Genomic DNA, 26,671 nt, shown 5'->3' with positions numbered 1-26,671 from the left:
CCTAAATCACGCCAGGTGCTGGCTGCTTTCAAACACCCACTGTGTGTGAGCTTACCCTGATTGTGCCGTTAGCGACAGGAGCTGATTTCGACAACCAGCCAGCGGGACAGGCACCTGTCGTGGTGCTTGTGCTTAAAACCCCAGCCCTGCGCCTCACGCCTCGGTGCAGCCCAAGGAGCTGCGGGCAGAGGTCCCCCCAGCAGCGCCTCTGGGGGCGCAGCGCCCTGCCGAGACACCGGGGGGCTGCGCCCTGCCTGCTGCCGCCCTCCGGCGGGCGGCCCCCGCAGCGGCCCCGGGCTTGTGGAGAGCCAGGGCGGGAATCCCCCGGGAGCTGCGGCACCCTGAGGCCGCGCAGCGACGGCTGCGCCTCCTCGCCGCCGGTTCTGCCGGCACGGCGTCCTCCGCGCCCTGCAACTGCCGCTGCCCCTGCCTCCAGCCGGCTCCAAACAACGACAAAAAATAACACTAAATAAAAATTCCCACCAAATGCCAATATTTTTGTATAAATATCAGTCGGTTTGTGAGGGTTGGGTCATTAATGACAGGTAGGGAAGTGAATCGCAGCCTGACGTTCCCCACAGGGCGTGACAGGAAACCAGCCTGCACCTCAGCTGGGGTGACATCCTTGAATATACTTAACGTACTCAAATTAACATTCTTAGATGCTGTAAGTACTGATTCACACATTATTAGGAATGCAGTACTACTCTAGGAAAGGTTATCAGAAATAAATTAAACAGCATCAGACATAAATCAACCATCTGGTCCACTTTTGTACATACTAAATACCTTTTTTCTGTATGTCTGTACCACACAGGTATCCTTGGTAGTCCTCTTTCAGCTGGCAGACTGCTCTGTACAGATTGACCTGTCCCAGCACTGGCCTCTGAGAATACTTATCAAAAGCAGTTTAAAAAGAAAAAGACAAAGCCATGTGAACCCGCTGTCATAGGATTCTGTTTGAGTTGGGTAAAGTAGGCTGAAGCTGTTTCCCCCGTCATGCCAAAAGCAGAATACAGTGGAAGCTGCCCCAAGAAGAAAGGATTTACAGCTTTTATTAGGTGTTACAGATAATCATAATATGCTTTATCAATATGGATCAAAGGAAATATACACAATTAATGTGAACATATTGTATTACTAAATCAGTATTACCATGAGAATGAAAAATATTTTTACCAGACAAGAAGACTGTTTATATCTGGCTAATCTATGTTTTGTGTTGTTGTTTTGTCTTTTTATTATTATTATTATTATTTGTTTACAAATAGTCTTCCTATCTTGTATCTTGCAGTTCTAGAGCTGAGGCACTACAGCACAGGCATCAAAAATCTCACCAGAATTCCCAATTTGATATATATACTAAAATTAAAAAAAAAAAATAATAATTAAATTCCAGACAACTTCAGTCTCAAATCTCTTAAGTCTCTTAAATTTCTCATAAATTTCTGGATATCAAAAACCTCTAATATACTTCTCCTGAGGACAATTAACCCCCCCATAAATTATTTTTAACGTATACCTAAAATACATCGGTAATTTACAAACAAGTTTTAAGATTGCATTATTAGAAAGTAAACAAGTCTTTGGTAAATACCTACTACTCTGTTCTTCACTCAGTTAAACAAACAAACAAAAAAATCTAGATTAGCTGTGTTTTGTTTTTTTTTTTAATAATTATTTATATAACAAATAAGGCTTACATGGCACAACGCTGAATGAGATGGAAGGGTATAAGTACAAAACCTGAATGATGCTTTCAGGTTACAAGTCCTGTTAATTGTGTTCCTGTTCTGGCTCGGTTTCTTTTGTGCCCCTCAGCCAGGCTGAGGAAGCTGAATCTGAATGAGAGCTTCCTACTGAATTATATTTCCAACATTTAAAGGTGTCAGTAAGTCTAGAAAATACTGTCTAGCTAAACAACACATTCTACAGTATGTACTGGATTGTATGCTAAAAACTACAGCAAACCAATTAGTATAAGGTTGAAATAATAAATTATAGCTGCAGTATTTCCTAAAAATGTCTGCTTTACCACTTGTGTAGTAAAACAGAAAAACTATGCACTATGCATGCTTGCACAAGTTGTAGGTGACTGCTTGCTCCCAAAGGAAACTTAAAGGCACAGGCCATAGGTAAGGTAATGTGAATGAAAGCTAGTTAACAAATATTGGCTTCTGTTTTATTAAAAAAATCCAATTAGAAACTGAATGCATGAACTGATATTTTTACTATCTGCATATAGAATGCCTCCACTTTGACTAAAAGATACTATACCATGTCCTTTAAGAAAAGTAAAAGCACTAACCAAGACTCATAATTTCAGAGGAGAAATGAAAAGATACCTGCTTCAGGTTTGGCTTACAGGATTTGGGGCATTACTTTAAACATGTGCAAGAAATTATCAGATTATTTTTAATGATTATTACAGTTTTAGTGTTCCACTACAGTTTTTTTTAATCATCTGTCTAGTTAAAGGATCAATTACATCTGAGACAATAAATAGTATACTTTACAATAAATAATATTCAAGTCAAAGTATTGTACATACAAAATAATGTAACACTGTAATAGGATCTTCCAGATCAATTTCATTTCTATATTCTGCAGCAAAAATAACATTTCTAGTAGGAATTACTTATAAACCTAGCAAGATCTACACATTCAAATGTGTGTAACCAGCTTAACAAGGTTTATTATGCTTCCAGAAAAGCTATGCTTTTACAGTAGGTTTTCATCTATATGATATATACTTACTACCATATTATAACAGTGCTTGCATTTAGCTCCATGACAAATTTTAATTTGAAAAAAAATGTATATATGGAGTGCCATTATTTACAATGGAAAGTAACTTTTCATTTGCTTCACAAGTGACTATATCTGTGTGTGAACAAAATGTTAGGGCGAGGCATTCCGGATGAACTGCAGCTAAGGTTGGACGAGGATGATTTCGTGATGAACTGTGAAGGTCCTGGCAACAAACACCTAGAAATGATATAGAAAATACAGCCAAATTTACACATAAGATAACATTCAAGGGTGAAAGAATTAAGAGCCATACCTTGTAATTGTTTCACACAGGAAAATATGTGCAATAAGCACTACTTATACACCACATACAGAGCACTAGGCATTAACTGACTCAGAAAACAGATCTTAAGGTCAGAGAGAGTCTTAGCAAAATTTCAGGATGTTGTATGACGACCAAGTATCTTGCCAGTCTTCTTTAAGCAAGAAGGTAAATTAACAATGGCATTCTGTGCAATGACACTATTAAAAATTAACATTTCATGCTCTGTTATTATAGTACTACTTGCTCAATTTAAATTAGGTAAAAACTGCAGTTATTGTTAACTATGTTATTAAAAGTAAAGTTGTAAGAAAACATTTATTAGAGGAAAAAAAAATAGAATTATTCAGTTTTGGTTTCCTATTCTAATTCCCTAAAAGTACTCATGCTATCATCACCACTCTAGTAAAGCAAGAAACAATGATGCTACAGCATAGTAAGTCTGTGACTATTTATCACTTGTGACTATTTATCCTTTAAAATTCAGGCAATTATATAGCACGTATCTTACACAATACTACAAAAAACATTTATCATGTCTAATATATATTCTTAAATCTGTTTCATGTTATCATTTCCTAATAGTTGCAGAAATATGAGTACATATGAGTACAGTACGTGTGCAGAAATAACATCCACACTAAATCAGAGTTTCCTAAAGAATGATGTCAGTGTTAAGATGGATTAGCGTAACACATTGTATAAATTATTGCTTTAAAAATGTTGCATCATTCTAGTGAATCATATTGATTAATGATGAATAAGTTAAAACACTGATCCTACTAATCACGTTATTATCAAATGTTATTATCACCAATTCAGTTTTTCAACAAGTTACCAAAAAAAGTTTGATTTGGTATGGGTTGGTGGTGAGCTTGACAGTTCACTGCCTCAGCAGACTGAGTCCTACATTTGCTTGATCTTAAAGTGAACAGCTCTGATGCTTCTCTAAGAATACGCCATAAGATTACTTAGCAAGCTGTAAGGATCTAGCAGTGGATGGTACTTTTCGTCATTTCTTAAATTTTGAAACATGGGTGAATTTATCAAAAATGAGAAAGGTCCAGCTTTTTGCACAGTTTATTTTATAGCTATTATTTAAATGAGTTTTTTTTTTTTGAGGTCTGCTGTTTTATTTACACTAAATTTTGTGAGAAAAAAATACATTAATGCACATTCATGTTAATACTTTAATCTCTTCATCATATACAGTGGATTTACAGTTAGGAGCTGGAACTGAGAACAAATCCAGAAAGTGAAAAAAGAACTCTAGCTTTTTTCCCTCTCCACATAGAAATCTATTTTCCTAAATAAAGATGTATCTATTTGATAACTGTGAAGCCTTTAGTCATCAATGCAAAACTTAAAAAAAGTTTTCTGGTCAAAAAACAAAAACAAAAACCAAAGTAAGTTCTTCAAATTAAATTTTATAAAGTCTTGAAAAAAATTAACTTGTTGTACATTTATTAAACTATATTATTATCTCTTGCACTTCACAAAATTTTCCTGTCACTCAAGAAAACTGTTGGTAGTAGCATAGTTTCTTACATAATTTAGAAACAGAAACCTAGATGATGGGAAGAGAATTAATACTGTGGTTCTCCCATTTCTAGAAAAAAAAATTTATTACCTTACATATTGTGGGGCAGGCACCATGGGCAAGAGCATTTATTTCCACACATACTTTCATTTCACAGATCCAGAATATCATGGTTAACTAGCATATTGCTTTATACATAGTAGAGATGGATATTAATATAAAGCCATTAACTTCAGTCAGAGTTGTCATGCTACCACACTGCTGAAGAAATATCATTATCTAGGACATAACAGATCCTAGATTCCTCTCGCCTGTGAAAGTTATGAATAAACTTCCGTTCAGTGTCAAAATAAACACAGAAACCAGAGATGAAAAAGTCCTGTTGGATCATTCACTTCACTGCTTTCCAAATGCAAGATTGCTAGCTGCAGTACATAATAGTAATCTCATCTGATCAGTTTGAATAGTTTGCAGTTGGTTATGACGAAAAATTTTCTGCAGTATTAACAGTAAAAGTAATAAAAACTTCAAGCCTGAAGATTTTCTACTCTTTACTACACTAAATGACTTTACCATATTCCTGCAACAGCTCAGTAGTTGTTAATATTGAATATGATTTGTTTTGTTTTAGATACTTCTACTTTTGCTATGACCAAATTCAGTTTCTAGGTGGTTTTAAATTATGTTAGATCGCCTTAAGATTCATATGACAGTAACAAATGAGAGTTCAATGTATCAAATAACCAGCCTGAGATATACCAAGTACACAATTAAGTCATAAAATAAATTTAACAGATAATATATCAAAGGTTCACTTTTCACATGCTATTTACCTCATAAAGCCCTTCTATGATATAGGGTCTGTAAGATACTTTATATAAATAAAGCATTTGTAAGTTTATATACATAATAATTCAAATTGCCGTTATGGATAGAAATTGGAACCTAAGTAATTTGAAACGTACATTTAATTTTCCATCTAAGAGTGCTGAATTAGAGATCATCGACTCCCACAGTTGGAGCATTTTCAGTAATCCCTACACTGACAATATAATCCTTATTGTATCCGGTAGGAGAACTAAACCAGCCAATGCAGAATCAGGTAAGTGCCAAATATTTTTTTTCTTTTTTACTATATGATGCTGTTTTGCAAGGTTTGAAAATATATTTGTGCTCTGTGAGATGAAATAATAAAGCTTTAAAACTGTAGGTTTTGGAAGTCAACTTTGCAAAACTGTGCAATACAGTAAATCAGATGGCACTTACCTGACCCTTGGCTGGAGTTGTGCCCCTATAGCATCCCACTGCGAATGTGAAGCCAGAAGTATCATACATGTTAGGATACCTCTAAGAATGCAAATCTGGAATCACTGACTTTGAGGGATCTGAGAAGCGGAAGAAAGGAAATTTTCAGTTCGCTTTACAGAAAGCCTCTGCTGCAGCTACTTAGGCAGTAGGCAATCAAGACTTTAGTAAGGGTAGTTTCACACAAATGGTACATAGCAAATTTTTTCACTGTATTTCATGAGTGAGCTAGAGAGCTTAGAATGAAAGAATCAAGGATCAGGGGAAATGTTGGGGTTTATTGCCCCTCCCTTTTTTTTAATACTTAGTGAATGAGGCTTAAAGGGAAGTGTAGCAGTAACAGCAATATTATCTTTCATCATTATAATTTTGAGTGAGAACATTGAAATACATACCTTGTATCATCCCAGCTGGGGCTAATTCCAGTCAGCGATCCTCTGGAGCTGGATGAATATTTGTAAACCACTAGCAGGCAGTGTTTACAAAGCTGTACTATCCGTTGGCAACACTGGAGTTGCTCAGGAGTCACCACCTCTGCACTTTTACTGAATATGGTTTCCCAAGAGCTCCTGTTATGGAAACAGACACGACTCCATGTTTTCTTCCACAGACTGCAATCTGAGAGCTTTACTGCTTTATATCAGTTTTAGCAATAAAGGAACAAAAGAAAATGCATGAACTTGCCTGTTTACAGGAAAAGAGAGTCCAAAACACATGTTAAAAAGTTAATCTTCATATGTGAAATCTTACCAGATTACAGGTCATAATATATGTTCTAAAGGCAACATGGTCCCTGTGAAGACCTTTTTTTCCATCAAAACATTATCTAGTAGCACAGATGGCTTGTAAGCTTGAGGTTTTTTATTTGGTTATGAAAGAGCCACTTCACAGAGTGAGGAAAATTTGCTGCATCCATTTTTGGGGTTCAGCATAGCATCCAGGATGATTTAGTCCTGTCCCACTGAGATCAGTAGTAGATTTTGCATCCCTGAGGTAAGAAGTTTGTTCTTAAAACACTGAATTTTAGTACATATCAAAGAACCAGCATGTCTACTTCATCCTAATGAGATTTTTAAAATTACACTGTATTATGATGCAATTGTGAATATTAATGTCCAAAACACAAGTTGTATGTATATCTAACTGATTTTTCAGCCTGGATCCCTAGTCTAAGTAGTATGTTTGAGCTGAAACCGTTCAGTTCTATAGAATTGCTACCACACACATAATTTTAGAGAAGCATTTTTCTCTTTAATTCTTATCCATATAATGAATTAAGTAATATAGTTTCTAAGGCATCAAGTCTGTTTATTTAATAAGCAGAATAATTATACTACTTCAAGAATTACTGCCTTCTTTAATGTATTTTTCTCAATATTGTTTCCTGTCCATGAAATTTTCATATTTGCTATTATGTGAAAATTAATCTACTGTCTTCATTCTTTCCTCTACAATGTGACATCTGGTGGAAAGCAGCAAGATGAAGTTCTAAGTATTACATTCATTCACCAGATTCACAGTGTTGCACATAATTATATTCTAATTTAACCTAAAAATCTCCCAAATCTCTTGCTAGAAACTCTCCTGATAAATTTCTTAAACTCTGGGCTTTGAGGTCTATAATCACTTTCTGACAGTTACGAGGGATTTTACCAGTGAAGAGTAATATGTGACCTGCTATAATTATGGCTGATTATGACCACAGTGATATACAATTACCCCAAGAATAAAGATTGATATTTGGAAATTTATATGAAATCTCATTAAAATTCACACATATGTGTGTCTGTGCAATCTCCTCTATATGCTACACAGATGCAGTTCATACTCTGTTATCCTGCAATCAATAAGGACTGGAGTATAGTTACCCAAGGAAGCTGTTTGTTATGCTGCAGCTTTAGTTTCCATACATGAGTAAGAAATCGAGCTCTCGCTAGATCCAGAGGACAGTATTAGGCTTGGTTGTGCAATACTGTCAATTACATCTCATTCTTTTTAAAACCATCTGAAGTGATCTGGTTCTACCAGTTTTCTATTATTAATTTTAATTGTTTACTATACAGTAAAACAACTGTAGCTATATGAAACCATCTACATCAAGGTTATTTCACCGACGTTTCCTTTGTTTCTTTGTCTGTTCTTTTTACTAAAATACTATGTGCCTAGCAAAGAACTAACTGCAAGAGGCTATGACCTCCGTTCTCCAGATATTATTATTAATAGTGAAAGCGCCATATTGCTTGATGTATTTTCACATACATATGTTGTTTCTTAATTAGCACGCTAATACTCCTTCCCAACACCCGTCCCCAGAATCTACATGTGCCCTATGTTTATTCCAATCTGTTCTTTCAAATGACACAATTAATGCTAAGGACGACTGATGAGAAGCTGGCCTCTGCTACAGAGTTGTCTTAAGGTCTGTGTTGAGGATCACATGGCAAGAGTGATGCTTGCAACTGAATAAACAGCCTACTGACGAGGTACAAATGTCCTTTTGGTTTGCTTACTTCTGTGAATTTTGTAGTAGGTATATTACTTGTAGAGTGATCTCTACACATACTGAGTATTTGTATATTATTTTTACAGCATTTTTTAGAAATTTTACAGACAACTCCTTTTATATGGAATTTGATATTTAAAATTAAGCTCCATTCTGTAGTCAGCTGAGTCTTGTTCTGCATGTACCAAGGCATTGCTAGATGTGAAATCCTACTCTTCATTGAACTCTTCTGCTGGCTCAAAGACTGTTCTTCTGAGCCAAGTGAATAATAGAATTGTTTAAATGTTTTTAACAAAAAAAAAATAGTTGTAGAGGAAAAAAAAACTGAAAATTTTCATGCATATTAGAAGATCTGCAAAAGGGCACACTAGAAGTAAGATTCAAAATAGTAACAGCATTATTGAAAGAGAAGGTATTTATAATATTTTATGACAACAGAAATTGAACTTTGACTCAAGAATTCACACACCTCTTTCGGCATGAAGAACAGCCCTTGCAGCTGTAGAGGATTATGCAAAGGAAACATTTTAGATTGGAAACACAGAAACTTTCAATTGGAAACACAGCCTTTTCTCACTCGAGTTTTAAAACTGTTGGAACATGCAGCATACCCAATAGCTACCTCTAGCAAGTCTTAGGACTGACATTATCTGCATGTTCCCACAGCCCATGTCAATGAAAAAAAAAAAAAAAAAAAAAAAAAAGATGACAACAGCTCACACAAAAACAAACCTTTCACAATGAAGAAGGTAATAGTAAAAGAAACAAACAAACAAACTGATGACCCTTTGGATACTCTCAGATCCCTCATTGTTAGCACATTTTTCTGTTCTGCTGGGAGACAACTGACAAGTGCACTACGCTCATTCTCTACCTATGACAAATGACTATAAGTGAAGAATATGTTGAACTGATTCCTTTGTACATACAATAGCCATCAGCATACTATGTGTGTTTCCTGCAGTTAATTTTTAATAAATCTCGTAAAATAATTTATTAAAGCTACTCAAAATCCCTTCTGTACTTTATACATTGTATATACTTACAGAGAAAATGTCTTTTTGTATGCAATATATTTCATATTTACACATTGCTGTTTTCATTTTATCAAGAAGTTCAGAGGGGAGATTGCTTCATATCTGTTTCTCTAGATCTGTCCTTACATGAATGTCACTGATTTCAGGAATGTCCATTTTGAAGTATAGGATACTGGACTTTTAAAATATGGCCTCATCCTTTTTCTCTCCATTGAAAATTTTTATTTGCAACCCAAACCAAAACCATCTGCTTACCTCAATGTGTATGTTTCCTAGTCTGCATATACTTAAATTCCCACCAGCGTGTAAAACAGCAAATGTAATCAAGCACAAAAATTCAAACTCATTATTTGTAAATCACAGAACTGATATTGCTTTTGGCAAGAGATAACAGCTGCACCTGTGACAGAATTTTTCACTTGCAAGTCTGAAGATGATTATGATTTTGTACAGGGTAAATCTACATTTCACATTGCAGGCCAGATGCCTAAAAATTGTGGAGTATCCAATTGAAAGAGTCAAACAAAAGCTCAGCTGTTTTGAAAATTAGTTTATTTCCTTAGATTATTATCTTTGTAAAAACTTTACTAAACGTCCTATTCCATTACTGAAACGGTTAGCCTAGATTATTAGATTTCTGATTAACTGGGTCTTTATGTTGTTTTAAAACAAGTTCAATGTATTACAGCGTTCTTTTAAATGAAAATGAGCAACAAAGTATGCCATCAGTCTTTGTAGCTGTGAAATTATGAAGATTAAAATAATAAGTAAAACGGGCTTACCCTGAATTACAGAAACAGTTCCACAGGCCTTGACCATGGCTCCAAAGTAAGCGATTAAATACACGGTTAAAGAGACGGTACAGATGTAAGTTTTCAATGTCTGGAGCCTTCCAGACATGCTGGAGGACTGCACGAACGCTTGTCTTGACTATATCCAAAAGCTAAGAAAGAGTACTTGAATCAAGTCAAAGCAAAGGCAGATTGCAAAACCTAAAACCAACTGTTCTCTGATTCACTGCACACACAGCTGACTGCATAGCTATAAATTCTCACATGTCTACATTTCATTTCTGTGAATTCATCAGCAAATTTTTATGAGACGTTTTTTCTGTCAATAACATTTTGGAAAACTAAATCAAAATATTTTATTTTTATTGCTTTCCTATTTTTTTAGTCCGTTGAATACTAGCTAATTTAAATGACAAAAAACATTTAAAAGGAAACAAAAATGGATGCAATTAGAGACTAAAAGCAACATAATTAACAACCCAAATATTATATACTTGAAGATTATCTCTTCTTCTTTTCCCCCTCCCTTTTTAACATACCAGCTACTTTATAAGAACTAGAATGTCCTGAAAAGCTAAAGCTGCTTTTGGTTTAATACCCATTGAAACTCAGCATTACCCTAGATCAAACTATTTTGGTTTAGCAGTAAACAGGGTAGTAAAATAAATAAATAAGGAAAAAGAAACAGGAAGATTTTATAAACATTATTGTGCATAGAAATTAAATAGATTTATTATATACATTTAATATATTTTAATATATTTACATGCAAATGTGTAAAGATGTTGAGCAAAGAAAAGCAGCTTCTAAGCTGCATTCAGTGGAGCAGAGTTTTTACCCAGGAAGTCTTAGCTACTCAGACACTCATAGGCAGCCGTACATCCAACTCACCAGGCTCTTATTTGATATACCTTTGCACACCCCACTGAACTGGAACACAAAGGTGGGATTCACCACACTTGTTTTTACATCTGTAAATTCTCTTAAGTCAGTCTTTTAAGTTCCCTCCATAGTCCCTGGGGGGAAACAGGCTGCAGAACACCTTGACTTCTGTTTATTTAGATACTGTCATGAAAAAAGTAGTCCTTTCCCAAATACTGAAGTAGTATTTTAGGCCCCTCACTGGCACTCTATACTTTATTCACTCAGTATTTTCCCAGGAAACTGTCAGATGCGTATGACAAATGGATTCATATGGTTGAATATCTGACTCTCAAAAGGTGAAGGAGATTTAGTAAAAACAGTAGTGTAGAATTTCAATTTGTTTGGTCCTGCATAGCAAATTGTTGTTCATAAACAGAATTATTAGACCAAACTAACAAAACAAAGCAAAAAAATAAGCAAAATGCTTGCAGGAACACAGTAACAGTTTACAGTACAGAGCTTAGTGGGCAGAAAACCTGTAAATGATTAATAATGAAATACATCATTTACATTTTATTTAAGCTCTTTTTTCGAGATCTAGGATTGCCTGCATGTATAGGCCTTCTGCTAACTCCATGCATGCAATTACTCAATGGGAATATAATGCTGTCCACTCTGTTGGGAATCTTTATGAATGCAGGTGTCTAACACTAAAAGCATGCCTATGATCTCTTCCTCCCAAAGAGTGAGTTGGAAAGAGTAGTAAATTATACACTAAGGATAGTGATCCCATTTAGTGACTGCAGGAGCTATAACCATTTTTGGACTGCTCCCCACTTGTAGGAAGAAACTGGATTTTCAGAACATTCTCTTAACAGCATGACCCTACTTGCCTTAATGCTCATCATGCAGCCTTTCCTTTGTGCCTCCCCTCACCTGCCTAAGGCTTACCCAAAAAAATGGCCACTAAAGTCCCTAATTACATAAAGAGTCAACTATACCTTTCTTTGCAATGCTACATTGACTAATTGTCATTTGTCTCCACGGGGAAAACAGAACAATTCCATGGAATATAACTCTCTAACTCACTAGTGTAGAAGACACATACTATGAAGTACAATATTAAATGTGCAGACCTCTTTATTTTACTTTAGCACCTGGAGTTAACAAAAACTAAAGACAGAGCCTTGCATCTTTGAGCAAAGCTGCAGACTGCCAGGTAACATGGGGAAAAAAAAAATCTTCTGTTCTGTTTTTACTGTGTTGACATTGCCAGCATGCCAGAGGGGAAATCATCTCAGTTAATTGTTCTTAATTTGCAAACACAGCCTCGATCATCCATTTAAGAAAAAGAGACAAGGCATTGCACAAGGGCTGGAACTTATGGAACCTACATCCCCCCTTTTCTGAGCTAATATCCCTAGATTGCCTTCATTTTTCTGTTTACGTTAATTTGCATCATCAACATAACCGATTATTTAGACATAACAGAACAGGATGTTATAAAAGAGTACATTCAAAACAAGATGTACAGACCCTCTGGTAACCATCAAAACAGATTTGAAAGAAATTATGTAAAGTGATGCAAAACAAAACAGTCACAACTCCTCCCATACAGAAGTCTCCTTTTCCTAGAAGTCTTGGGAGTCTAAATTTCATTTTAGAATGCATTGATTTTATTGGAATACTCTCAACTTTCTTCTAAATGCGTCCTTTACCTCTGCTGTAATGTTGTAACGTTAGACACTGAGAATATGAGCAGGAGTTTAATTTTTCTACATCATGTACAATAATACTTTAGAAAATAGAGCTGTCAGGTACGAACACTGTGAAATCTAGTACATTGCCCAGGTATTTTCTCCTCATGTTTTAGAGTTTCACAGTTATTCTAAAGTAGAGTGAAGGGGATTGAGTTTCTGTTTTGTATTTCACAAAGTTAAAGAAAGTACCTTTGAGATAGATTCCTTACTTGCATAAATATTCTTCACCTTGAGCTTTCTTCTGCTTTGCCCACCCCACTGGAATATAAAACATGCTTCTTCCAAATCAACAAAAGCTTACACATTTGACAGTCCTGAGCTGCAATGTCATTGTCAAAGTTAATCCATTTTTAAAAACTACCCTTCTAAGAATAACTATCTAAATGCTTGAAAGGATTGAGGTTAAAAACAGTTTTAAAAAAAATTATTACCAGTGCAACCAAAGATGAAGAGCCCATTAGCGCTTCAGGAACTATTAAGTCTCACAAGTTGTAAAAGATGTCCTCACAAAAACGGCAAAGAAATCCACATTTCTGGTTGTGTAGTTTTTACTAAAGTAAGTTTTTACTAATGACTTGGCATATCAACCTGTATGATCTTGACTTTGTTAATGTGCCCTTGGCTATACATGACTGTCAGTCAAATAAAGGACAACACTACCATTTTATTGCAGACTTTCTGAAATAATGCTTACAGGAGAAAATTCTGACAAGAAGGAAAAAGAAAAAAATATATAGCAAGAGAAGAAAAAAAGAGGAGAAAAAGGGAAAACAGGAATGAGAGAAAAGGGTAGAAAGAGGAGAGAAAGGGGGAAGAAAGAAGAGAAAAGGAGGGGCAAAAAAGAAGAAGAAAAAAAAAAAAAAGAAATAACAAACAAGATACCTTAACCAGTCCTCTCTGAAAGTCCTGTATCTTAGCTGCAGTGAGGGGCCCTATCCGGCAACCTCTACCTACACTCACGGCTGCATAGATTAAAGGAGGCAATTCTGCTGAAAATGGTTTCTGCTGAAAATGAGATCCTCACTGCATATCCACAGTGTGCATTTTGGGCCCTGTTGGCCCTGTTAGCTATGCATTTGTCTCTCTGGCCCTCCCTCCAATGTCTCCTCCCTCCCTCTTCCCAGCAGCTCTTCCTCCACACGACCGTTTTCTAAAAGCCCTCACTAAGCCTCTCTCCGGATTTGGACTAAAGGCTACAGCTGCCACATGCACACAGTAATAAGGACCTATGTGCATGTATATTGGGATTGCGACACTCTTTCCTGTAATTAAAATTAGATCATTTTAAGCAAAGGACTATTAGCCAGAAAATTTCTAGGTATGAATCAAAAAATTACACAATTTCAGCCAATGAAGATGGTTGCTCTACTGATTCCAGTCAATGGCACAAGAAAGAATTCTGCTGTTATACTGTTGCCACTCGACACAGTTAAAGAATAATTTTGGTGAAGTTATAGCCTCTTACATGGTCAAGTTTATCATGTCTAATTTAGTTTTAAAAGACCATGTAGATACATATTCCCTTTAATATCTGAACTTGATAATTTAATTGAAATAGTCAAATATTTTTCTATCATATGACATCAAATTAAATTAACATTTTCTCTGTCCAGTATGAAAATAAAAGCATTTAATGCCATGTTGAATAAGATACAATTCGAAAGACTGAGGATCATAATGCTGATTTTATAACAGTTGAGATGAGGACCCAAAATTTTTCTTCTCTTCTTCTATAATAATCAACCAACCTTTTCCAACAATAATATTTATCGTGTGTGCAGCATTTTTATTAAGTTGCTTTCTTTTATGGTCTATAAAAATAGATTGTGAAACTGAGAAATACAGAGATTAAATGCCTGGAACAGATATGCTAATCCACATAATGTGGCAGTGACTGAGACAAAGACCCAAATACTGCTTTAGGGTCACCAAAGTATTAACAGTACTCTCAAATAAATTTTTTTCTACATTAAGGAAAATGACTGTTACACTGGGAAGATCATTTTGACTGATGTATGTTATGACATATAGATATGAATGACATACTACAGCATGTCAATTTTTAAACAGATTAAAAATCGTTTAGGTACTATGCACAATGCCAACTACTAGATAGCAGAAATGCAAAGACAGAATGGTAAGCAAATCTAATTAGCTTTTGAAAGACTAAACCAGGTAGTTGAACACTAACAATGATAATAATCTTTGCTTGGCAAGTACTTTTTTTTTTTTTTTTAACGTGACCTGTTCTAATACTGTGGGTCAAAGATCCAAACAATCAAGTTCAATAATACTAACTCTAAAGGAGTGTTAATAAACCAGTCCATAATTTCAGACCAGAAATATTTGTATCAGCAGTAATTGTTCATTGTTTGCTCTTCTTTCACCAGCCTTATTTTTAAAGATTTTTATTTGCAATTACATTTCAGGATAATTATGCATGTCTAAACATGGAGCATCATGTTAGTGATACTAGCCAATATTGTAATGTCAAATCACTCCCAGCTACTGCTAAACACCAGTAGACACACAGCCATTTGTCTACATCAGATAATCTTGAGAAAATGAAATCTGTATCACTTACTTTTCGTTGCTTTACAGAATCCAGTTTTACCAACCAATACGATGCCACTTTTGTTTTATGATGCTTCCAATTATCCATTATCTGTAGTCATTGCAAAACACAAGATAAAAAAAATACGCATAGAAACAATCAAAATCTGGCATTTCATTCACAGACATTCCTCATGCTAAAAAGTGTGAGTATTTAAAAGATGCCTGGGAAAAGAAGTTTTCTCTAAGAGAAAAAGAAAAGATTTGCAAATTTATATAGGGGACCATTTGTAATTAATCCTACCATCTTTTCTACCTGATTTTGAAAGTCCTACACTACAAAGCAGAAAGCTCATCTTGACTGACACAGTTGTGGTTCCTTCAGTACAGCAATAGGAGTTTAATAACGCATAACCATTTATCTAATCAAATAATATTTTTTTTGCTTCATAAAGGACATTAGACATATCTTGAAAACAATTCAATATTTCTATAAATAATCATGTGAACTGCAATATTGTGATTGAGAAATATTCTTCTTTTATGATGTCTGATAACAAAATAGGTTGAGCTGTTAACATAAATTTTAAATTTCATTTTTTCTTTCTATTGTATTCTAGACCTATGACAAGTTCTGCATGACAACTAATATACGATTGTTTCCTTCCATGATGAAACATTATTTACCAACAAAAATTGGTTAAAGCCATAAGAGAATTCTACAATAAGAAAGTGCATTTATAATCATGCTACTGTTGTGTTAAAAAGCACCACTAGATGGAGTGCATATACAAACGCACATGCTCCCATATATAAATAAACACACACACACACGCTCCCCATTTCAGAGAGAGAAAATTTAATGAAGGATTTTATTTCTACTTCTAGGAAGAAGAAACTAAACATGCTACTTATGAATGCTGTCTCCTAGAATCACCTAAATCAACCATTAACATAGGACAATACAATTCCTTTCCACTGTGATGTAGTCACACAGACTACTGGAGACAATCAACACATTTCTAAGATTTTGCAAGCTTGCAGAACAAAGGGCATTTCCAACTGGATAATGAATTAATTTGATGAATTCTAACACAATGGACTGTGCTTACTACATCAGAATACAGGTGTTAATTTAAATTACTAGATCCCTCTATATTTCTACTAGATTGAGAAAAGAACTCTGTTTTCTTCTTTCACAAGCTGATGTTAGTTTCTTTGCACTAGATATTTATAAGGTACTTAAATACCATATATATTTTGCTTATGTATCTGTATATTAGGCATCGCTTATTAATTCCACTTTAGATCAGGGATTGTTTCACATTTCTTTGACGTGATGAGGCTCAGAACAATGTTGGATATGAGAAAACACAAGCTGGAAGACTAGAAGAGCCAAAAAGTATGAATGGTGTTCCTTATGATCAGCAATCTTCCAGCATACTGTTTTGAGTTCTCCAGTATGCCTATTCAAAAGCAAATTAAACACATCAGGATCTGCACTAACAGTATCAGATGAAATATAAACTGTTAATGAATTGTAACATTATTCTTAGCTTACTTAAAAGTTTGAACTTTCCGTACAATGATAAACTGTATTTTCCTAACCTTTCTGATTGTTTCTCATATATGTTATAGAGACATAAGAATGTTTTCAGTGCTGCTCTTTAAAGCTCAAAAGCATGCAAAGCTCCAAGCTTTTGAAATCTTTTCAATTATCCTGAGTTATGGACATTTTAAGGCCACAGGAGCTCATGTATCATAAATTGAACTTTCTACTTTCCTTCGTTTTAGTGGCTTAAGCACTATCTAGCTTGTAATTCTTCTTTCTTATTTATAGATACTTACATCTTCTATAATTAATTCTGATTCTTCATCAGTTTTGCCTGGGAACTTCATTCTCATGTCATTGAAAATGAGTAGAGTCTCTTTTGTCAGAGCAACTTCTTGCTCTTTCGTTTTCTGTTGCAGCAAAGACTCATTCTAAAGATATGAAATAGATGAAAAATCCAGGAGTGCTATTAGATCACATAATAGGAACAAAGATATTTCCTTGATAAATAAAAAAAAAAAACATAAACACCTCTAAACAGGGTAGTATAAAATGCATTTATAAAGTGTATAAATGTAGTATCTAATACATACCTAATATACACAAGTATGCTTTGCACATTAATCCACCAGAGTTACTCTTAGTTCTCAATAAATGCAAGAAAATCAGAGTTTGAATGCATATTTGTTTGATAAAAGATAAGCAAATATATATTAGATATTCATGATGCCACCATTTAAAATATACACTTGAAATGTGGACAACAAATTTGGAAATTAAATTCAATATAATGAACAGAAATTATTAATAATAATAAACTTCATTTCAGTTCTGCACTGTGACAAATTTGATTTATGGTTTAACGGAAAATGCCAGTTATATGAGAAGTAGGGACATTTTGCTCCAATTCTGCTAAGTGGGGTTCACACATTGCTTTCAATTTTTCAGGGTACTGGTTAAAATATCAGTGTTTTTCATGCCAACAGCAACCTGAAACCATAAAGTATTGAGATTAGACCATGTCTGGAGGATTTGGGGTTTGCTTTTTAAAATCTAGAACATAGTTAGAAGTATTTCTGATCCTTTTTCTTTACTTTTGCATATTGTTGTCCATACAAAATTACGTGGGCTTAATTTTAAGTGTTGGTTGTTTTTTTTCCAAGAATTAAATTCAGAATTGTTACGCATTTCTAAATCTTTGTATATCGTAAGAACTTCATTACTTAAGGATACTTTTGCTTAAGTAGATGAAGAATATTTTTAAACATAACAAAATATTTTGATAGAATAATGCAGCTGAAATGATAAGGTAGCAAATATTTACAAATCCATTTTTGATTATAACTGCTGTAAAATGTGTCTGTAATTCCCAAATGTAAATCATAGAATCACATGGGTTGGAAGGGACCTTAAAGATCATCTGGTTCCAACCCCCTGCCCTGGGCAGAGACACCTCACACCAGACAAGGTTGACAAACCTCATCCAGCCTGGCCACTTCCGGGGATGAGGCATTCGCTGCTTCTCTGGGCAACCTGTTCCAGTCTCTCTCCACCTTTATAGTAAAGAATTTATTTCAAATGTCTAGTATAAATCTACCCTCTTTTCAGTTAGAAATTATTACCTCTTGTCCTATCACTACACTCCCAGGTAAGAGTCCCTCACAAGCTTTCCTGTAGGCCCCCTTTAGGTACTGCCAGGGTGCTACAAGGTCTCCCTAGAGCCTTCTCTTCTCCAGGATGAAGAACCCCAACTCCCTCAGCCTGTCTTCATAGGAGAGGTGCTCCAGCCTCTGATAATCTGTGTCCCCTCTGTGTCCCACTTCTGGACCTCCTCTAAGACGTCTGTGTCCTTACGCTGGGGGCCCCAGAGCTCAATGTGTTATTCCAGGTTGGGTCTCATGAGATGGCTCATTCTAAACTTAGTTTCCATGCCTTTAGTATATTTGGATCTTACCAGCCTCCAAAAGTGGCAATACACTCCCTTTTTGCTTGCCTAAAGGATTGAAAAACTAACACTTTAGCATGTACAAATTATTTCTTCTTAGTAAGTTATAGTTTATCAATTTCAATTTTATTCTAGCAGTAATATATAGTATATTATTCTTAGTTGCAAAAATAATTATGAAGAGTTCCATTCACAATACAGTGCTAAATTATGAGTAGTTCTTATCAATTTTGTAAGTAATTTTATTCACATTATTTTAAGAAACATGACCCAAGCTCTATCACCCAACATAATAGATCTGCATATCAAGATCACTTCTGTAGTACAGCTTTCTCAATGAAAAAGTAAGTACAGTTTCTTACTAATGTTAATTTAAGTGAGCAGCCCATTTTTAATGTCATACGGTAAGAGACTGGTTTTAATCTTTCAGTAATTTGTATTTGATATAGAGTTAATGTGAGTAGAAAAATCTATATTAAGTCTGTCTCATTAAACTCTCGGAATACATCTTGATGATGAAAGGGTACTTTTTAAATTTGAGAAAGCTAGTGTGATAAAAAATACCTTTAACTTGTTGTGGTGAAGACACAATCTTAATGTCTTCTCAATTCAATTAGCTGACTTTAAAGATGGAAAACCATGTTAAGAAGTATTTTGCAAGATGTCAGCATGCAATTTTGAAAGGGTTCTTTTTCATCATTTAGACAAAGCCTCACAGGCAAAACAGACAATGTGTGTTCTACCGGATAAAAATGATGATTAGAGATAGTAAATACTATGAAGCATGTTAATTAGCATTACAAAAGGATTTCTCAAAATCAAAACTCAACACAATGGAGAAAGGCTGCAAGTGTGGGTTAGAAGTGCCAATTTGTTTTGCCCTCTCTCCAGATGAATTGTTTGGGTGATGAAATATACGGTTCAGCCACCAAAGGACGAATTGAAACGCACTGGCACAAACACTCAATACTATACTGAATTAGGCTGGATACAGATTCAGCAAACACTGCCTGGGGGCAAGTGGTCCACCATGCAAGCAATGAAAAAAAAAAAAAAAAAAAAAAAGGTATATTCCAGAAATACACCTGTAAAATATTAGCACACAGATTCTAAACAGCTAAAAATCTTTATTTAATAAGATCTGCTTTTTCTATTAATTACTTAGTTGGACCATGCAAATCTAAATGTTTGCCTTCCTCAGGGACAGGCTTCAAAATGAAAGTAGTTTTACCTTCACTTAAAAAAATAAAAATAGGCTTCTGACACTGTTATTCCAACAGCAAATCAGTAAATCCTAAGGAAGACATGGAACTGCCTATAAATTTTAAATTGTTAACTCTGGAAGTAGAGCAGTGGTACAGTTGATTTGAATTAGGTACAGTAGGCTGCAAAGTAATTACATCTTCAATGAAGAGCCATACAAAACCTTACTAATGTTTTGATCTGATACTATGCATTTATCCTAGGATTATACACTGTTTTTCAAGCACTGATGTGTTTTCATCACTGTAAAAATTCTGAAGGTAGGCAGATCCTTATTTAAGAAACCATCAGTCCCCAAACAGACCACAGAAACTTTTTAAGAGTTTCATGCTAAAGTAATAACTTTCTACCATTTAAGCAGAAAACAAAACAAACAAACAAACAAACAAACTGTCTAGGAGAGAGGGTTTCTAAGCCACAAAGGCCCTAGCTAAGATTTCCATTTTCATAAAATGTGGTATCTGTATAGCTGCACCAGAAACACTGAAACATCACAGCTAGCACTCACTGTAAGACATGTAGAGATGTGGAGATCTTACATTCCTGAGTTTCTGTTAAAATAGAATTGATTATACATCGAAATCCTGTACATCAGGATTTTTGACATTGTAAAAATTATTAAGGCATTTATAAAGCCTTAGAGAAATTAAACACTTTTTGAATGTAACTGCTCTGCTAACTCACCCCCAAAGAATTCATAGTGCACAGGCTGGATGTCTGAGAGGCTCTGGATGAAGATGGGCTACAATTTAAAGAACGGGCCCTATTCACTGAGGATGCACGCTGGACTTGCAGAGATGCTTTGGCCGAGAAGGGACGCTGCTCATGTGACTGCATGGTCGATATAGAACGAGGGCAGCTTACAGAACGCCTTATTGGACCTGCAGATGATGTGGAGGGTGAATATGATGGAGATTTTATATTTTTAATTGAAGGTTTCCAGTTCATTCTACCTGCAGACAAATTAAAGAAATGATGCAATTACTTATTAGTCTTTTTACACCCATTTTTCAGTCTTTGTAACTAACAACACACATGACTATCACATTTACATCCATTGTACAATAACTTACATTGACTAACAATTTTATATGTCGTAGTCATTCATGTCAGATCCTCTAATAACACACATTATATATATTCTATAAGAACTTTTATTTCTCCCTCATAGTCAGCTTTAATCAGGTGGACTCCGATCCATGCATCAGATTTGAGACAGAGTACATATTCCCTATGGGTCAAAAAGCATGTGGCTACTATGTTAGTCTTCTTGACTAGAAGAATATGGAAGAAAGAGAAAATGTAGTTGAAGGAACACGTATCTGTAGACCTGATCTAACTCATCTGCTCCTGTCCAGCTGTAAAGTTTTTCAATTCAGCCTCCTGCTAAATAAAGGACATTCCTATGAAAAATAAAACTTTAGAAGTATTTTTTTTTTAAAAAAAAAAAGCATATCTACCATGTTCAACAGAACACAGTCACACTAGCACTCTACAGTAAGCAAGAAAATATCTCATCAGAAACATATATACACGGATATATTTCTGTATCCGTTCTATATTCCAGCAAATTCAAGCTTAATGAAACTTTATTTTACAAGGAAAAAATAACAATCTTATAAAAAAAAAAAAACTAAGAGTAAATTCACACCATTTTCAACTGTCATCCAAATCTATTTTTTCCCTTTGGCATTCTTGTCAAAAATATTCATATTTTTTTCCTTTTTTTTTTTTTAATTATTTTAGAAAAGATTTTAAAGAAGATTAAATGAACAAACCACTGTTTAACTCTGAGCTATGACTGTTGATATATTCTGAAATACTCAAGCATTCTATATAACTCACCATGTAAGACCAGACTTAAAAATGTGGTAAAACTTAACTTACCTGATCGTTCCAAGGACTTATATTTATTTTCTTCAAGATCATATGATACTTTTTTCTCTTTTTTTTCATTATGATCTTCCTTTTCAGTTTCTTCTCCCGACTCTGACATACTGCTACCACTATAACAGCTGCTATCACTATTGTAGTTCTTAAGTTTTCTTAAGGGCTGTGCACTTTCTGGCATAGAATACAAGGGCTAAAGCAAAATAAATAAATGAAAAAAAAATAAATTCCTTCATAATCCCAAAAGAACACTTTACTATCACATTATGTCTCTGATTCAGAGAGGTTCATTTATAAACATTAAGACTGTCTCAAATTTTTTAGTACCTTATTAAACTAATGACACAATAATTCCAAACTTTCTCATAAAAATATCAGCATAATATAGTAAGGCAAAAATGTTAGTTTATTTCAAGTAGGATTTACACTACCTGATATATATTATAGTTTAAAACAGTGAATCAAATTATACAGAACACCATTTGCAATCAGTTGCAATCCCTAACTGATATTTGCAATAACTGAAGGTGTTCTGTAACAGTGATCACTGTGAAGTAATCATCAGGGAACTTTGTCTGGTACACTTCTGAAAGAGAAAGTGATTAATCCACATCCTGTAGAAGGCAGAATCTGGAGGGATATAGAAAGCTATGCTAGATACCTTTGGCATCCCATATGTACATGGGATTCAGTCTCATCAGGTAATTAATCTCATGCTATTACCAAGAGTAATGTAAGATAAAAAGCAATGTAAGATAAAAAGCAAAAAGTAGGAGACAGAGAAACTGATGCAAGAACAGAAATGACGTGGGGTTTTTTTCTTACATCAACGAGACAGACAAGTAAAATGCAGTGTCCACCATTATATCTATCAACCTAAGAGGTCTCATATGGTAATTATTTTTCCTAAGTTTTCATTCCAGTAATGGTCAGCTGTAAGAAGCTATGACAATGGCTTCATCTTCCAGTTGCCTAATTAAATTAAGTCTCACATTAAAGAAATACTGTAATTTCTGAACATCTTTTGGATCAGTCTGAAATAGAAGAAACTCTGAGGATGAATTTAAATTGCCTCATTATTTTAATATAATGCACAAAGATTTACTGCGAAGGGCGATATTTTACAAATAAACATATCCTACAAAAACTTCTACTCCAGGCAAGGAAGGAAAGAGATTTCTCCCACTAACTTAACAGTGATAGTATGGTTATGCAAGCACAAGCTCTCAAACTGGATAAGGACGAGTTAAAGAAGTATATTCCACTGTGGCAATTGTTTTTGTTTGTTTGTTTGTTTTCCCTGGCAATTCCCTGGCAATGTTCAAATTACAAAAATAGTATTTTGATGTCTATCTACCTGCCAAAAAGACAAATGAAGGTGCCTCAACACCTACTGCTTTCTCAAAACTAGGTATCCCAATCCCAAAATGGTATATATCATGGAGAAATAATATATTGATTAGACATTCCAGATGAGTTATACATGAAATAATGAATAATTTCAATTAAAAATCACAGGGGCTTTAAAGCAGATCTTATTTCCTCTTATCACATGCATGTTTCTAACACTTTTTACAATGAACAATAAGAACAGACTGACTAAGACTTTGCATCACTTAACCAAGAAGAATAAAAAGAAAAGTCAAAGAAATTACAGAAAGCAATGATGACAAATAATAGCCAGATCTGGGTTTAAACTGACCACTTAAAAGTTTAATATTCACATCCATAACAATTCTAATCACCTTGATTTTCCCCTTATGCTAACCTCGTTTTTGTTTGATTAGACTCATCTGATTTTATATAAGAAGAATAAAATAAAATTAATTACTTGTTTCCTCTAAAATACCTATGTTATTTTATTTCCTTACTTCTTTTTCCTACACAAAGAACGGGTGCAATTTAATAAACATGGCAGAGTAAACCTTACAGTGTGCGAGTATAAGGTGCCCTCTAGAGGCTACAAATAAACCAGACATTTCCAGAAATAATTTCTCAGTTTAGGTAGAATTCAGTAATATTTTACTTGCAAACAAAAATTGCCTCCAAGCAAATATGGAATTGTTTTTACATGCAAAATATACACAAACACACACCCTCTACCCTTCAAATATATGTATGTGTATGGAGGAAGATCAAGAGGAAAACGTTCTTCTCTCTTCCTATTTTTCCAACTATGCTGCACAGAGTCCTAACTGTTCATTTTTCCAAGGAAGAGAGTGTGCCCAAGGCAAAGCATCTGACTTCCTAAACAGTAGCCTCTGTCAGCAGGCCAGCCACTAAAGGTTAAATGAGGGCAGCATGTTATGACCTTCCCAAAGAACCTTTCATTTAACAGGACTTGAGGTGAGATGTACTGGTTTGTTTTGACTATCAGATCTTGCATGTGTTACTTTTTGGATACCCAAATGGATCTTTATTTGTAGTATTTCATGCTTAAAAAATATTAGTTTTACTACTAGATTACTCTTTTACCTGATAGATTGACAGGCAATAGTAAATTATACTGCCTACCTCACCAGATTTATATAGAGACAGATATTAGACACCATGTATATCACAGTAGACCTTTACAAAGAGGTAGCCAATCAAATGCACATTATTACCTATATTCACCTTACTCCTTAAAGGAAAGGGGTGATACTCTTTCAGTGCAAGATACAAGGACCATCCGAAACAGACACCCGTATTTCAAAGAGACTGCATAGGATATTACACAACTAGAGAAGTCCCCAGTCACATGCCTTCACTGTGTGTATGGCTTAAAGGATTGAGAAGTATACCAGGACCCTAAGAAAAAGATGCAGGAATGCATATCCTGTACAGCATGGAGTCTGCACTCTGCAAAGAAAAGAAACAACCTCCTTCGATACGCTAGTTTCATTTCCCTTTCATTTGATCTCATAAATTTTAAGGCAACAAGTGGGAATTCTGCAATATGCAGAATTTTTTCTCTGTCCTATTAATGCAATGTTGATCTGATGTAACAGCTTCTAAGCTACAGAATTAATTTGTCTACTATAAAAGAAGACCACATCATATAATCTCACTCAGAAATTGAGACTTCAACTTAAAACTACTTAAAAGAAGTTTTTCAGTTTGAGTTCAGTACTCTATTAATGTTTATGGCCTCCAGCTTGGAAATGGTTTCTGTGCAACCAGTGTAGAGCTTATCATCTGTGTGTGCATACAGTCAACCAGATAGATGCTCTTTGAGGGCTGCTGGGAAAAGACAGGCTTCTGGAAACAGGAATGTGATTGGGATGTTAAGCTTGAATTAAGTGACCCTATTTTAAAGAACTGAAAACCAAGCCCTGAAGAATGTGGGTTGAGTGTGTTGCCAGGGTGGACCGGATGTGGTTTTTTGTTTGTTTGTTTTGTTTTGTTTGTTCATTTTTGTTTTGTCTTATTTAAATGAGTCGGCAACTGTTAGAGCACTGGCTCACAAAACTCTAGAATGGATATACCAATTATCTTTCTAGTATGCACACCTGTATAAAAATGTAGATTCTTGCACACATATTTAGTAGCCCTGCAAGCCCGGGACAATTGTCAGTATTCATTTTGTAAGGAAATTCACCTGTTCCAAGACTTGTATACCATGTTCTCAGAAACATAAAATGCTGTAAAAAAAATTTACATGCATACTTAAATCTGTTAAAGGTCAGGAACTTAAAAGCAGGCTCCTCTAAGCAGACTTGACATAAAATGTTTACAGGATATAGTAAACACACCTCTTTAAGCTAAGCCCAAACTATTCATCTTTACTGGCTTGCAGAGGGACACAGTGTATTTAAGGCAAAAACTCACATGAACTATGTGCACAAGCAGAAAGTATTAAGCTAAAAATAAAGTGCATTCACTTTAAAATCAGATTTTGGATATGAAACTGGCTTCAAGATATATCGTATGACCCTTTTAGCTAGTAAGCAAGCTGCAGATACATCATAATCATAATTAATCCTTTGAGCTTCCATAGTGCCTTTTATCCCATGATCTCAAAATTCCTTAGTAGCACTAATCGATTAAAGATCAAAGCATTCTTCTGAGATAATCTATGGATATAAAAGATCATTTCACACACTGAAATGAAGCAGTCTCTTGTAGAACAGTTGTTGCCATGCACACCGATTCCTCAAAACAGCTTAGAGAGGAAAAGAATCCCACATCCAGTTAAAATTTTAATGGGATTTGGCTGGACAAAAGGTAATTATGCTTCTCTTCATACTTAAAAAACAAAAAACAAGCTAACGGCAATATGAGGAACAAAACTTCCACCAGAATCAGCTAACTAATTTGCTCACTTAAAATTCTCAGACTGGAATAGAATTTAAAAAATATGGCATCTAAAAGTAAAATACCTTAGGCCCTCGCTGCCTGGTACATTTTCCCATTAGTTTTTCATCATCTATTTCACATTGCTCCAGAAGATCCAAAATGTCCTCCTCCTAGAAACAGGAATTTCAATATGATTAATTCAAAGCAAGGCATTATCCTATTCTTCCGAACTTCAAGAGCCAACTGGTAGGAATTTGAAATTACTTTTATTATTGATTCCTAAAATAAGACTATGAATGCCTCCAAAGGAGGATATA

General features: G+C 34.8%; 1 protein-coding gene across 8 annotated transcripts in view; it reads right to left on the bottom strand.

Annotated features, from left to right (window-relative positions):
• Positions 1-1,020: 1,020 nt before the first annotated feature.
• TTLL7 (tubulin tyrosine ligase like 7) overlaps positions 1,021-26,671 on the bottom strand; it is a 72,242-nt gene continuing 46,591 nt past the window's right edge. For 5 of the 8 annotated variants that reach the window (XM_082766075.1, XM_082766076.1, XM_082766078.1 and 2 more), the window contains 8 exons: positions 26,438-26,524; positions 22,074-22,269; positions 20,871-21,139; positions 17,275-17,409; positions 15,458-15,538; positions 10,241-10,401; positions 6,314-6,487; positions 1,021-2,988 (listed from right to left, as the gene is read on the bottom strand). In XM_082766075.1, coding sequence (XP_082622201.1) covers positions 2,868-2,988; positions 6,314-6,487; positions 10,241-10,401; positions 15,458-15,538; positions 17,275-17,409; positions 20,871-21,139; positions 22,074-22,269; positions 26,438-26,524 — 1,224 coding nt within the window. In that variant the 3' untranslated portion in view covers positions 1,021-2,867. Of the gene's footprint in view, positions 2,989-5,879; positions 5,999-6,313; positions 6,488-6,551; positions 6,907-10,240; positions 10,402-15,457; positions 15,539-16,560; positions 16,893-17,274; positions 17,410-20,870; positions 21,140-22,073; positions 22,270-26,437; positions 26,525-26,671 lie in introns of those variants that run through there. The other 3 variants (XR_014318031.1, XM_082766080.1, XM_082766081.1) reach the window with 3 other exon arrangements.

The sequence above is a fragment of the Aythya marila genome (genome assembly GCF_965140915.1).
Source record: "Aythya marila genome assembly, chromosome: 8".
In the NCBI taxonomy this organism is placed as follows: Eukaryota; Metazoa; Chordata; class Aves; order Anseriformes; family Anatidae; genus Aythya; species Aythya marila.
Note: the sequence above shows the minus strand (reverse complement) of the source record. Positions and strands in the feature narration are given on the sequence as shown.